This window comes from Phocoena sinus, chromosome 20 (genome assembly GCF_008692025.1).
Source record: "Phocoena sinus isolate mPhoSin1 chromosome 20, mPhoSin1.pri, whole genome shotgun sequence".
Classification (NCBI taxonomy): domain Eukaryota; kingdom Metazoa; phylum Chordata; class Mammalia; order Artiodactyla; family Phocoenidae; genus Phocoena; species Phocoena sinus.
In genome coordinates, this window is record NC_045782.1 from 51,906,257 (window position 1) to 51,919,599 (window position 13,343).

General features: G+C 43.1%; 1 protein-coding gene across 2 annotated transcripts in view; it reads right to left on the bottom strand.

The window, feature by feature from the left end:
• NUP85 (nucleoporin 85) overlaps window positions 1–12,649 on the bottom strand; it is a 28,415-nt gene extending 15,766 nt beyond the window's left edge. Inside the window, exons 1-7 of one of the 2 annotated variants that reach the window (XM_032614984.1) lie at window positions 12,514–12,649; window positions 10,009–10,102; window positions 7,700–7,862; window positions 3,268–3,338; window positions 2,685–2,728; window positions 1,495–1,564; window positions 190–311 (exon numbers count right to left, since the gene is read on the bottom strand). In XM_032614984.1, the coding sequence (XP_032470875.1) occupies window positions 190–311; window positions 1,495–1,564; window positions 2,685–2,728; window positions 3,268–3,338; window positions 7,700–7,862; window positions 10,009–10,102; window positions 12,514–12,546 (597 nt within the window). In that variant the 5' untranslated portion in view covers window positions 12,547–12,649. Of the gene's footprint in view, window positions 1–189; window positions 312–1,494; window positions 1,565–2,684; window positions 2,729–3,267; window positions 3,339–7,699; window positions 7,863–10,008; window positions 10,103–12,417; window positions 12,461–12,513 lie in introns of those variants that run through there. The other variant, XM_032614985.1, reaches the window with a different exon arrangement.
• Between the last annotated feature and the right edge of the window lie 694 nt (window positions 12,650–13,343).

Here is a 13,343-nt window from a genome sequence, read left to right on the forward strand (position 1 = left end):
AAAAAAAAACAAAACCTCTCCCACGGAGCAGGGAAGAAAAAAAGACCAAAGCACGTCTCCGTAATTGCAGACTCAAAGAACCAAGTGCACACAGGCTCAACAGGCAAACCCTCAGGCCTGCCTGTGAGCACAGGGAAAAGAGAATATAAGGTGGAAGGCAGGGAGGCCCAGCCTGCATGAGGGTCTTACCAAGTTCCAGAATCTCTCATGTTTGCTTGGATTCTCACTGCCCAGAACATCTGCCGACAAACTGTCCACTTCACACACATGCAGTTGGACCCAGTCAAGGAGGTGAAGGAGAAGAGGGCCGGCTGGAAGGAAAAACTCTCATCACACACAAAAGCAGTAAATTCCACTTTCCCAAAGTACAGACAACGTAGGACACACGAGCTGACTATGTAGGAAGTGTTTTATCCCTCTTAAGTGAGCACACATGTGGTCCTGAATAAAGGGCTGAGCTAGCAAATGGACTTTTACGGAATGCTTCCTCTGGCCAGGCAGCTCCACCTTTCACTGACTCCTGGGAAGGGTTGGACGTGAGACCCAGACCTCACCACCCCACCACCCCTCAGATTCTTCAGAACTACGCAATACTCACTGGCTATGTAAGTCATGGCCATATAGGGACTGGTACTGACTAGGTGCCAGGTATGCAACAATGATAAAAACATAGTGACAGCCCTCAAAATCTACTGGAGGAGGCGGGCACATAAACAACTAATTTTAATTTCAAGTTGCTACGTGCTTTAGCAGGAGTATGAATAAAAAGCTATAACTACAAGGAGACTATTAATACACATTTATGAATAACAGTAAACATAAACCATTAAAAGAATGCAAAAAAGCCTGTAGCACCTCCACAGAGAGCCCACTCAAGCCAGGATACTGTACTGACCACAATTTAATTCAAGATCAACAGAATAATTTGGAGTGGACCATTAACTTGTAGGGTTGCCCCTGCCCCAATCACTAGTGAAAGAATTGTTAAAGTGGCTTTGCCGCCTACCACCTAATTCCTCTTCATATCCGTAAAACCTTTTTCCTTTTTAAAATTTTAAACAACAGAAATGTATTGTCTCACATTTCAGGAGGCTAAAAGTCTGAGACTAATGTGTTGGAAGGGTTGGTTCCTTCGGAGGCTAAGGAGGAACCTGTGCCACGCCCCTCCCCTAGCTTCTCCTAAAACTTTCTTAAGCTTGACCAGTCCATGATATAAATATCGACCACCCCTTTCACACGCTAGTTTAATATCTGTTTTCTTGGTATTTTTCTGGGGTCACCTGCCTAAGAGTTTAGATTTTCAGAAGACTGTCTGATTCTTTTGGCAGTATCTGACGAAAGAGCAGGCTTCTTTGGGTATCATGTAATACTTTCTGATGGTCACGTTGATGAAAAGCAATGAAAAGAGCATTCTAGGCAACAAAACACTCCTCACAACATAGAAAAGGGCAGGGGGACACCTTTGATGCTGTGACAAGATGATTCTGTGCTCACCTGGGGCTACTTCAATAAAAAGAATCTCACAAAGGTTCCAAATGAGCTCCATTGCTGACAGACTGGAGACCTAAGGAAGAAATGGAGACAAAGTTTTGACTGAAAACATTCCTGAGGCTTTTTCTTAAAGCAAAGAAACAAAGGATAGCTTGAGACACCTCATGGTCATTCATTAACTCAACATCTACTGACTATTCCTATGGCAGGGTTTCCCACAAGGCAGCCAGTGAGAGAATTTTAGGGTGGGACACAGACTAATATTTTCTATTTTAATGGTTGTGGTTTTAGTTTAATGTGCATTAGAAAAATATAACTAGCTCATTACACCCATGATCTTGATGAATATTAGCAAGAGGCTTTGAGTGTAAAGGGAGAGACGATTTTTAGAAAAATATTCACTAAATAATATTACAATATATAGATACAGCAAAAATTGTCAAGTTGGTATTCAAGGGACTGACACTTAGGAAACAGTCTACTAAAAAGCAAACCCGGGACTTCCCTGGAGGTCCAGTGGTTAAGAGTGTGCACTTCCAAGGCAGGGGGCGCAGGTCTGGGAACCAAGATCCCATGTGCCGTGGCCGATAAAAAACCCACAAACCCAATATAAGATACCAAAATAAATCGGGTCTGGACCCTGCCCTTAGGAATATGCAGTATTCCCTCCCCCACCATTCTTCTGTGCAAAATCACAAAATACCTTAACATAAGGAAAAATAAATGTTTTGATGACAGAGATAATGCACCAGTCCCTATTCACTACTGAGTTTGAACAATATCAAAATTCTAACCAAAGAAAGAGAATTCTTTAAGTCATCTTCCAACTAAAGTTAAACAACCGGCCGCTTAAAAATGTTGGGTTCATTAGCTGAGTTCAGTTTATGAGACTAACCAGTGATTCCAAAAGCTTAGCTCACTATCTCAGGTGACACAATGTGGTTAGGATTTATATTTCCCATAAGAGTTGAAAACTAATACAAGTATTTACCAAGCACATCCTTGTGTTCCAATGTGCGAGGCCTTGAAGGGGGCACTGGCAAGTTCAAGATGATTCTTACCACCCCAAGGAGTTGCCTATCTACCTGGAAAGAGAGACTTCTGCAAAACCAGTGATTGCAATGCCACTGCAGGTGGGTGCTGAGGATGTAGCTGGACATAAAGGAGGTACCAGTACAACAAAAACCCCTTACCTGGATGCTAAACTGGCGGTCACTGGCTGGATCTTTACCAGCAACTAACAAAACACAAGACATTTTAAGTAAGCAATAAAACTTTAGTCTTACTGTTATAGCTTCACATATAAGTACTGTGGCTTGTGCCTTCTAAGACCATTCATTTTCACTATAGATTTTTTGAAAAAGGCTTCATAGCTCTGTTGTAGATGAATGATCTTAAACCAAGGCCTTCAAATTACAAATGGCTCTTTCAACTACAATACAGCAAATGTAGAGACCACCATGTTATATAAGACTCTACCCAGCATCTAGGAGTCACATGGCTCTCGTGGTTATTATGACTTTAAATCACCAAGGTCAAAGAACTGGGAATGTGATTATCAAAGATCTTGAATTTGGCCCTTCAGCCTCATATGTGTCAACATAATATGTTCTAATTTGAAAAACGTACTCAAGACAATTGCCAAAAAATTAAGGATTATGTAAGATGGGAAAGTAGGAGTCTTGAACTGGAATGTCAATCAGATTTTAACTTGTCGTATTTATAGCCAGATAAATCCTTCAACTATTATCACATACAAACAGACAAAGTCCTTACTTGCAAGCTGGTGCATTTCCTCCAGGCATGCTCTTATGACTGATCGGTAGTTTTTACTCACTCGAACCAACCTAAAAACAATGAAATGACATAAAAGACGAACCTGGAACAGTTTGTGGTGATAGAAAGTAAGGAACATCTTGTGAAGATAGAAAGTATAAAAAAAAAAAAAAAGGTAAGAAGTTGCTGAAAGACAGGAGCCAACTTGAAGGAGCTCCTAATGACCAAAGCTGAAACAACTTGAGCGACAAAATAAGTAAAACACCACACGACCCACTGACTAAAATAAATATCCTTGAGTCCACACTGACACTAATTGTTGCAAATGAGACCCACTGACGGACCCTAAAATTAGTGGCTGAAATTTGAGGAGAAATGGGATTTGCATAGTCGCAAGGTTTCTCCCCCAAATACTTATTAGTTACACAGGGAAAGATGGTAACTTTACAGTACAGAAACCACATTAACCACGCAATCAAGGTCAACAACAACATAAGAAGGCCTCAGCGTCATGAACCTCGTGATACGATGTACTGAGAAGGACATATCACACCACTTCTGTGGTATTGTTGCTAAAAACGCATAACCTCTGTCCAATCAAGAGAAAGCACCAGACAAACCCGGGACAGTTTGAGGGACGGTCTCCAAGACAATTGGTCAATATTTTTCAAAAGTGTCAAGGTCATGAAAGAGATGAGGGAGAAAAAAACTAAATGCAATCTCATTGGGCTGCAGAAGAGAAAAAAGGACATTAGTGGAAAACTTAGTGAAATTCAAATAAGGTCTTCACTTAATCATACTGCATCAATTTTTTAAAAAATTAATTAATTTTATTTTTGGCTGTGTTGGGTCTTCATTGCTGTGCACGGGCTTTCTCTAATTGTGGCGAGCGGGGGCTACTCTTTGTTGCGGTGCGGGGGCTTCTCATTGTCGGGGCTTCTCTTGTTGTGGAGCACAGGCTCTAGGCGTGCAGGCTTCAGTAGTTGTGGCACGTGGGCTCAGTAGTTGTGGTGCACAGGCCTAGCTGCTCCACGGCATGTGGGATCCTCCTGGACCAGGGCTCGAACCCGTGTCCCTTGCATTGGCAGGCAGATTCTTAACCACTGCGCCACCAGCGAAGCCCCATACTGCATCAATGTTTAAGTTTCCTGGTTTAAATACCAGTAATGTGGCTATGTAAGACATTAACATTAGAGAAGCTTAGTAAGGGATGTACAGAAATCTACTATTTTTGTACCTTTTCTATAAGTTTAAAATTAGTTCAAAACAGAGTTCTTCAAAAAGGAAATAGCAGATTGTAAAGCAACTATACTCCAATAAAAATTAATTTAAAAAAAATTTGGTAGAAAGGGTTCTACAACTAAGCAGGTGGCAACAAGGTCATCTCTCCATCATCACCATAGGCTGTTTGAGATAGGAGAGACCTCACAGGTCTATCAGTCTGGGTCTTTGTTTTGGAAATGATACAAAAGAAGCCTAAATCATGGGGTTTCCCTGGTGGCAAAGTGGTTAAGAATCCGCCTGCCAATGCAAGGGACACGGGTTCGAGCCCTGGTCCGGGAAGATCCCACATGCCACGGAGCTCCTAAGCCTGTGCGCCACAACTACTAAGCCTGCACTCTGGAGCCCGCGAGCCACAACTACTGAGCCCACACGCCACAACTACTGAAGCCCACACGCCTAGAGCCCATGGTCCGCAACAAGAGAAGCCACTGCAATGAGAAGCCCTCACACCACAACGAAGAGTAGCCCCTGCTCGCCACAACTAGAGAAAGCCTGCGCGCAGCAACAAAGACCCAACGCAGCCAAAAATAAATAATTAATTAATTAATTAAAAATTTTTTAAAAAGAAGCCTAAATCATGCTCTAAACACACACGCACACACAAAGGAAATAGAACAAAACAAACAGAAAGCAATTGGCTATTAGTTACCAATATGCACATCCTTAGCAAGAAACATTAGTTCTAAATGAAGAACCCTAAAGGCCACCTACTGGCTCCATTTATTTTCATTCTTATTTTTTTTTTTTTTTTTTTTTTTTTTTTCTGGCTCCATTTAAAGATGAACAGAAGGGCTTCCCTGGTGGCGCAGCGGTTGAGAGTCCGCCTGCCGATGCAGAGGACATGGGTTCGTGCCCCGGTCCGGGAAGATCCCACATGCCGCGGAGCGGCTGGGCCCGTGAGCCATGGCCGCTGAGCCTGCGCGTCCGGAGCCTGTGCTCCGCGACAGGAGAGGCCACAACAGTGAGAGGCCCGCGTACCACAAAAAATAAAAATAAAGATGAGCAGAAGCTACAATGGGGGCAGCAGGAGGTGAAGCAACTTGCACACACTGTCTCACCTAACCCTCACTACTCCTTACCCCCTTTCACAGTCAAGATTCAGGCCCAAATAAATAACTCACCCAGCCAAAAAGCAAGGTAATATGCTGACCCTCATGCACAAAACAGGAGCTACCATCCCACCATTAGTAGGATATTTACTAATTTATTAATTCAGCAAACATTTTAGAGCACCTACCGTATAGATGCACGAGGAGATCTGGGAACAGAGGGCCCACAGAAATAAGACGGGGTCCCTGCCTTCCAGCAATTACAGGACTTTTGACATATTTTTTCCTTGGAGTCATAATAGATTTCTCTGAGTTATCAATATTCTGTACCAGAGCCTCTTGTCATCAGTGATCTCTCATACACAGACACATACATAGACATAGACAGACACAGACAGACACACACACACACACACACACACACACACACACACACACACACACACGCATGCGCGCGCTGACCAGGGTACCCTCCAGGGTGATTTATTTGTAAAATGCTTATCAAGGAAGTAAAATACTGTGACACTGTGGTTAATAATAAGACACATAAAACTGGTCTCCGGGACCTCCTGCAGGGGGTGAGGGCTCAATCCCTGGTTGGGGAACTAAGATCCCCCATGCTGCACAGTGCAGCCAGAAAGTAAAAAAAAAAAAAAAAAATTAAAACTGGTCTTCATCCCCAGTCCCTGACCCACAGCTCCTAAAATCTTTGAAAATTCCTAAGTGATAAGAGTGCTAGAAGCATCTTTTGTTCCAACTCTGGGTGGCTCCTGGATGAGGGCTGGTCACAAGAAAGACCAAGTCATAATTAGAAACTTGAAATTTTCAGCCCTGTCCCTGACTTCTCTAGAGAGGGGAGAGGGCTGGAAATGGAGATAATAATTGATCATGCCTACATGAGGAAGATTCCATAAAATCTCAATAGCATGGGCTTTGGAGAGCTTCCAGGCAGGTTAACACATCCATGTACCAGGATGGTGACACAACCCAGCTCCAGAGAGACAGAGGTTCCTGCACTTGGGACCCTTCCAGACCATGCCCCACATACATCATCCAGCTGTTTTTCTGTGTCCTTTCTCATATCCTTTAACGAACTGGTAAATGTGTTTCCTTGAGTTCTGTGAGCTGCTCTAGCAAATTAATCAAACCTAAGGGGGTCATGGGAACCTCTGATTTATAGCCAAGTTGGCCAGAAGCTGTGGGTAACCTGGGGACCCACTATTTGTGATTGGCGTCCGAATGGGGGACAGTTTTGTGGGACTGAGCCCTTAATTTATGGAATCTGATGTTATCTCCAAGTAGACAGTGTTAGAATTGAGTTGAATTGTAGGATACCCAGCTTGTTTCAGAGAATTGCTTGGTGGGGGAAAAATCCCAGACATCTGGTGTCAGAAGTGTTGTGAGGAAAACACAGGAGGGAAAAAACTGTTTTTTTGTCGCTGTTTTTTTCAATACAGATACCAACACTGTCCACTCCCTAACCGTAAGAATGGACTCTAAGAAAAACCTAACACAGGGGTTCTCAAAATCCACTGTGCTTAAGACTCACCTAGAGATTTTAGGATCCACCCCTAGAAACTGTGCTGATATGAGGTGGGGCCTAAACAAGTACCTGACACTGATGCAGTTAACTCATGAACCACACGCCAAACAATTCTAGTCTTCAAATAATACAAGTTTTCTGGTCTCTTCACAAAAAAAATGCTTTAAAAATAATTCTTTTTTTTTTTTTTTTTTTTTTTTTTCTTTTTTTTTAAAAATAATTCTTTAAAGACAAAACAAAACTCCCAAGAGTGGAACCTCATTCAATGACTCTCAGGTGCTTATTTGGCTTAAATTTTATTCTTTGGAGGGTAAGTCAAGTAGGAATATAAAAAAGCAGCAGCCAGTAAGTCAATCAGCAGCCACTCGCACATTCTCTGTAAGACATTTCCATCCATGACCATTTATACTGCCCACTAAAGAGGACACAAAATAGAACCAGGAGTCCCTTATTTCTCCAGGAGAGCCATCCATCACGCAAAAGGATAAGGATGCATTTCATGCGGTTTCCCCACAATTCAGCTCTGGGCTGCAGCACCTATCAGCAGCCTACTTACTGAGTTTTTCTAGATTTTCCAGTCAACTCTTCTTCAATTCTCTGGAGGCCCACAAAGATCCCATGGGATTCATTGAAGAGTTTTCTCAGGATTTGAGAGTAAACATCCTCATTCTTTCGGATTATATGGATAAAGGGGCAACCTGGCATCATGTCTGATTTTTCTGAAACAAAACAGAAAAAAAATTTAACACCTATCACCATCATCCTCATGAAAGAACCCACTCTAAAAACTTTGAGTATCTAATTACAACAGCTTCTTTGCTACTGATTTCATTTATTAAAAATGATATGAGGGCTTCCCTGGTGGCGCAGTGGTTGAGAGTCCGCCTGCCGATGCAGGGGACATGGGTTCGTGCCCCGGTCCGGGAAGATCCCACATGCCGCGGCAGCGGCTGGGCCCGTGAGCCATGGCCGCTGAGCCTGCGCGTCCGGAGCCTGTGCTCCACAACGGGAGAGGCCACAGCAGTGAGAGGCCCGCGTATCGCAAAAAAAAAAAAAAAAAAAAAAAAAAATGATATGAATTATCATTTATCCACACGTGAATTTTTACTTTTTTTTTGGTCGCGCCACGCGGCATATGGGGTCTTAGTTCCCCGACTAGGGCTCGAACCTGCACCCCCTGCAGTGGGAGCAAGGGATCCTAACCACTAGAATTCCCCATACATGAATTTTTAAACACAAATGTTTACTCTCAGACTTTACTCCTCAATTCACTGGCATATTTTGTAATGACCTTTCACCTCCATCAACTGAAATATACTAGAAAAAAAGAGTAAACTCACTTAATATTAGCCTATGTAATATTCAGTAAACAAGACAAACCTACAGCTGAAGTTTTATATAACATCAAAGTAAATATTATTTTTATATTACTTTTTTACTGCCACTACTCCTAAAACAAAGAATCAAGAACTGACTAAACTATTTTGCAACAGTGATGAAAAGGCTCTATAATGATAAATGGTTAGCCACCAACTTGTGGAAATTTCTTATAAACAACTTCTCAAATAAGTTATGATAATGTTCAATGGCTTGTCTTGAAAGTGATTTCAATAGATATAAACAAAAACAGAAAGAAAACCTTGAGTTTCCAACAATCGAGGACAAGCCAGAAATGTTGATAAGCTCTCCTATTAAGTAGGAAAAGGGCCATCCAGACCTAGTCACCGAAGTTTCTCTTCTGAGCAACTTCCACAGCTCTGCCAAACTTGAGATCTTCAATACCAACATATCCCATAAATATTTAACAACATTAGGGATAATTTTTTATTTATTTATTTACTTATTTGGCTGTGTCAGGTCTTAGCTGCAGCTTAGTTGTGGCATGGGCTCTAGAGCGCGGGCTCAGTAGTTGCAGTGTGCGGGCTCTCTACTTGCGGTGCGTGGGCTCTAGAGCGCAAAGGCTTAGTTGCCCTGCAGCATGTGGGATCTTAGTCCCCTGACCAGGGATTGGACCCGTGTCCCCTGCATTGGAAGGCGGATTCTTAACCACTGGACCACCAGGGAAGTCCACGTTAGGGATAATTTTTAACTATAAAATCAAGAAAAACTACATTGCTCAAAAATTACATGAACTTCATACCATGTAATCTGCCAAAATTATATGACCTTCATTAGCTCAATCTGCTCCTTGTAAGAGGAGAACCTCCACACTTGGATAAAGAATGTTGCAAATATTACAAGAAAAGCTCTTCAGCATTTTCTGAGATTTCTCTCTTGAAAAGGAGAAAGGAAAATCAAATATCAAGATTTCAGTTTTACCTTGCTACTAGAGGGAATCAGTATTGGAAAGGTAAGATCCATGTCTGATACCTACTGGAGCTTAGAGAACAAAGCCAAGGACAAATCATTTTGCTCTCCAGCTCATTTGTGCTATTTATTAACAGCCTACGAGATTCAATCAAGTTCACAATACTAACATAAAGGTAAGGGCTATGACATTTGCAAAAATTCATAATGAGGGGACTATTATAAAGAGAATTAGTAAAAAAAATTAATTAATTAAATTTTAAAAAAAAGAGAATTAGTTACTCTGGACAAAAAGGAAAAAAAGCTTCACATATTCAAATATAAAGAAAACCTTTCTTTAACACTGGAAGACCACTGTTAACCTTTTTTCCTGGACTCAAAATCTGCCAGGTCTCATAAATCAATGAAAATCTTAAATAGCTACATAGTTTCAAAAATGAACATGGTACAAAATAAGTGCAACTGTTTCATATTTCAGCTAGTCATACCTGAGAGAAGAAAAAAAAAACAAATGTGCCAAGAAGATAATCTAAAAGAAAAGAAAAAAAAAAAAACTACCTTTTTTGTTGAAAGAGGTTTCACACACCAGCATCTCCCCTGGACCCCAGTCAAAACACATTTGCTTCTTCTGGGAATTCACTCCCGGAATCAACTAGTAAAAAAAATAAGGCACAGAAATTGTTATTCTTCCTAAAGGCTTTGCTTTCAAATTACTTGCAGGTATAATCCTAGAAGCCAGTAGTCGTGAAAGTTATTAAGTGCTAATCTATGAACACAGCTGAGTGTGACTGAGCAGCCCTGTCTGTTAGACCCTAAATGAACAAGTGAATTTTGCTAGGCACATCAACCCAGCCTGTCACTTCTGAAGTGCTGATAAAAAGGAAAGCTACACCCCAATCAATTACTATATGGTAATTCAGTGATCTGTAGTTCAGAAAAAGGGAAGTTAAAAAAATTAAAAAGGAAGTGAACTGGTTGTTACTCACTAAAAAGACAGAGACCTCCAATCCCATGGCTTCTGTGTCACATCTTTTATGACTTGATTTTTTTACTCCAACTCAGACCAATCCCTCTAAGTCTCGGCTTCATAAATCCAACTGCCTAATCCACACCTTTATGAGCTGTCTAACCTCTAGAGCTATATCCATAACGTCAAGAACCAAAAAAGGAACTCTCGATGCTCATTCCCAAACCTCATTCCTCTCCCCCAGTGGGACCAAGCCTTTCCCAACTGTTAGGAACAATCCTTGTAATACCCCGCTTTCCCTCATCACCCACTGAGTTTATTTTAGCTAAATATGTATCTGTCCTATACCCCGGCAATTCCATTTCTAGGTATTTATCTGCAAAGAAACAACCAAAGAAAGACAACAAGAACTGTAACTTATATTTTTAAGCACCCTTGACCTAAAAAGATAAGACCACTGGCCTAGAAAAACTGCTCAAGATTATTCTCTCTCTGAATCTACACTTAAACATCCCTGAATCTGCTAATTACTAACTGGCCTTCATGTGCCTTGATAAGAGGAAGCAGCTGCGTGAAGAGCAGGCCCAACAACTGCTACACGGGTGACAGTGGTTTTCAGGGTTATTCATCAGCCTCCTGAGGGTGTGTTCAGCGTAAGCCCAAAGAGCAGACTAACTCTCAAACACCCACGTGACTGAGTTCGAACTTGCAGAGCTGAGGTTCAGATTCTAGACTATGCAGTTCTGCCAAGATTACGCCCCCGAGAGGCTTTGTCCACAAGGCCAACCAGTTTCCTACCTGGTCTCCCCAACACCAATGTAAAGCTGGGTTATCACAGGTCAACCATCACTACTGCGGGCAAAATTAAGCTTAGATCATTTTCATTCCATTTGTAAATGCATGACTAATTGTCATGGTTCAATAACAAAGTGGCTCTCCTGGGCTGCACAGGGTACTGGGAAGATTTCCCCATCCAAAGATTCGGACATAAGTGAAGGAGGGAAAAGCAAGATAACACGTAGTCTATAAAAGTTCCAGTGATTCCGATAGCCTAATTTTTCACCCCGGAAACACCGACATAGTCCTTGATAGACATTTAATATTTAAGATACTTTATATATGCATTAAAAGTTAACAATCTACAGCATATAGGAGTAAGCTTTATAGAGAGTAACAACCCACGTTAACTGCTATTTGAGATCTCATGTCTCTTTTTGTCCAGTTAGCTTTGAAATGACTTCTATTTTCAGTTTTTGGTTCTGTCAGATACTGCTTTGCAATCTGATGGCTTTAGCTGAAAACTGAAGGCATCTTAATCTTCTAAAAAGCAAAAATACAAGGTCGGGCAACTTGCAGTTTAGTGGGGCTTATAGGTTACCAAGAGCTAAGAGATGCAGAACAAGCCTAAACGGACAGAAATATTTGACCTAGTCAGGAAAGGCTTTCCTGACAAAGAGGCTACTGGAGCTTGCATGTAAGAAATGAACAGGACATAAACCTAAGAGAGAACAGATCCCAGGCAGGGGGAACAGTAGGTGTCCCTTATCTAACAACCATGAATCTCTTTATAAGCATCGTAGATCAATCACACCTGACATACTCTCTTGAGAGTTCAAATACAACTGAAAGGAAACAGAGCAATAAAAGCAAGAATAGTCGCCCGAAAGAATAACTATATTTAGTAAACCTTGGGCCAGCTCAAGCAAAGCCAAGCTCACGGCGTTGCGATGTGAAGCTTAGCTCGGCTGGGAGAAAAAAGCCCCAATTCCTGTGCTTGGTTCAAGCCCGCTCATTAAAGCATGAGCCCAAAAGGAAAAGCCAGGGAAGTAGGAAGGTCGGGAAGACAAGGGACGGAAAGGGATGGAGTGGGGCCTCCAGGGCCAGGTATTCTGAGTATACAAAGGGGCAGAAACCCAGCGACCACTGCGACCCAAACACGGGCACCTAGTTAATGTGACTTCTGGATGATGGTAATTGTACTGAGAGAAGGGGACGAGCACCTCGCAGGCGGCAGAGAGCTAGACAAGCCTGCAGGGACGAAGCGGACCCAATCCTCGGACCTAGAAGGCAAACAGTACTGTTCGAGGCACCCTTACAGTGACTGTCGGCTCGCCATCTAGCTCCTCCATAGCGCAGGACCTCACCGCCCGGAACTCGCAGGGTAGCCAACGCTCCCAGCTCGGGCCTCCCGCTCCGAGCCAGCTGCGAGAGAGGACCCCGTCCGAGCACCTCCCGAACTGCCTGCAGGGCCGAACCTCCAACGCCGCAGGGGTCTCTCCTCTTGGCCACGACCACCCCTCTGCGGCACTCCACACGTGTCTCTCCTTCCTGGCCTCGACAATACGACAGGGAAAACAGCGCCAGCGGCAGCCTATCCACACAGTACCGCTCTCGCCAGATCCGGCGCCGCCACGGACAACCCCGAGCCAGGCAGAGAGAAGGTCCCGGAGACGGCGGGAGCGGCGGTGATGCGGCTGCGCGTGCGCGGGCCGGGGCGAGCGCTGGGCTTGGTAGGGGTGTGAGTGAGCGCACTATCTTACTCGATCCTGGCTTTGCACTCCGCTTCTTGGTCTATAGGTTAGCGTCGTCGCCGCTGCTTCTCTGAACAGTGTCCGTGGCGAGAGAGCCCTGTTGGTTCTTCGGGCTTGTGTACGAAGGTGTTCGCCGCCACTCCCACCCCAAAAGGCTCAAAAGTCATGAGGACAAAATTGATGCAACTGAAACAGCTGTGAAATTGAGACCCCTGGGTTCAATTGAAAACAAATACCGGTTGTTATCTGACAAAAGAAAAGCAGGAAAAGACACTCAAATTAGGGAATCCCAGGTCTTCTTATGGAAAACCTCAACAAAAGTGCTCCAATAGGGGCTTCCCTGGTGGCGCAGTGGTTGAGACTCTGCCCGCTAATGCGGGGACACGGGTTCGAGC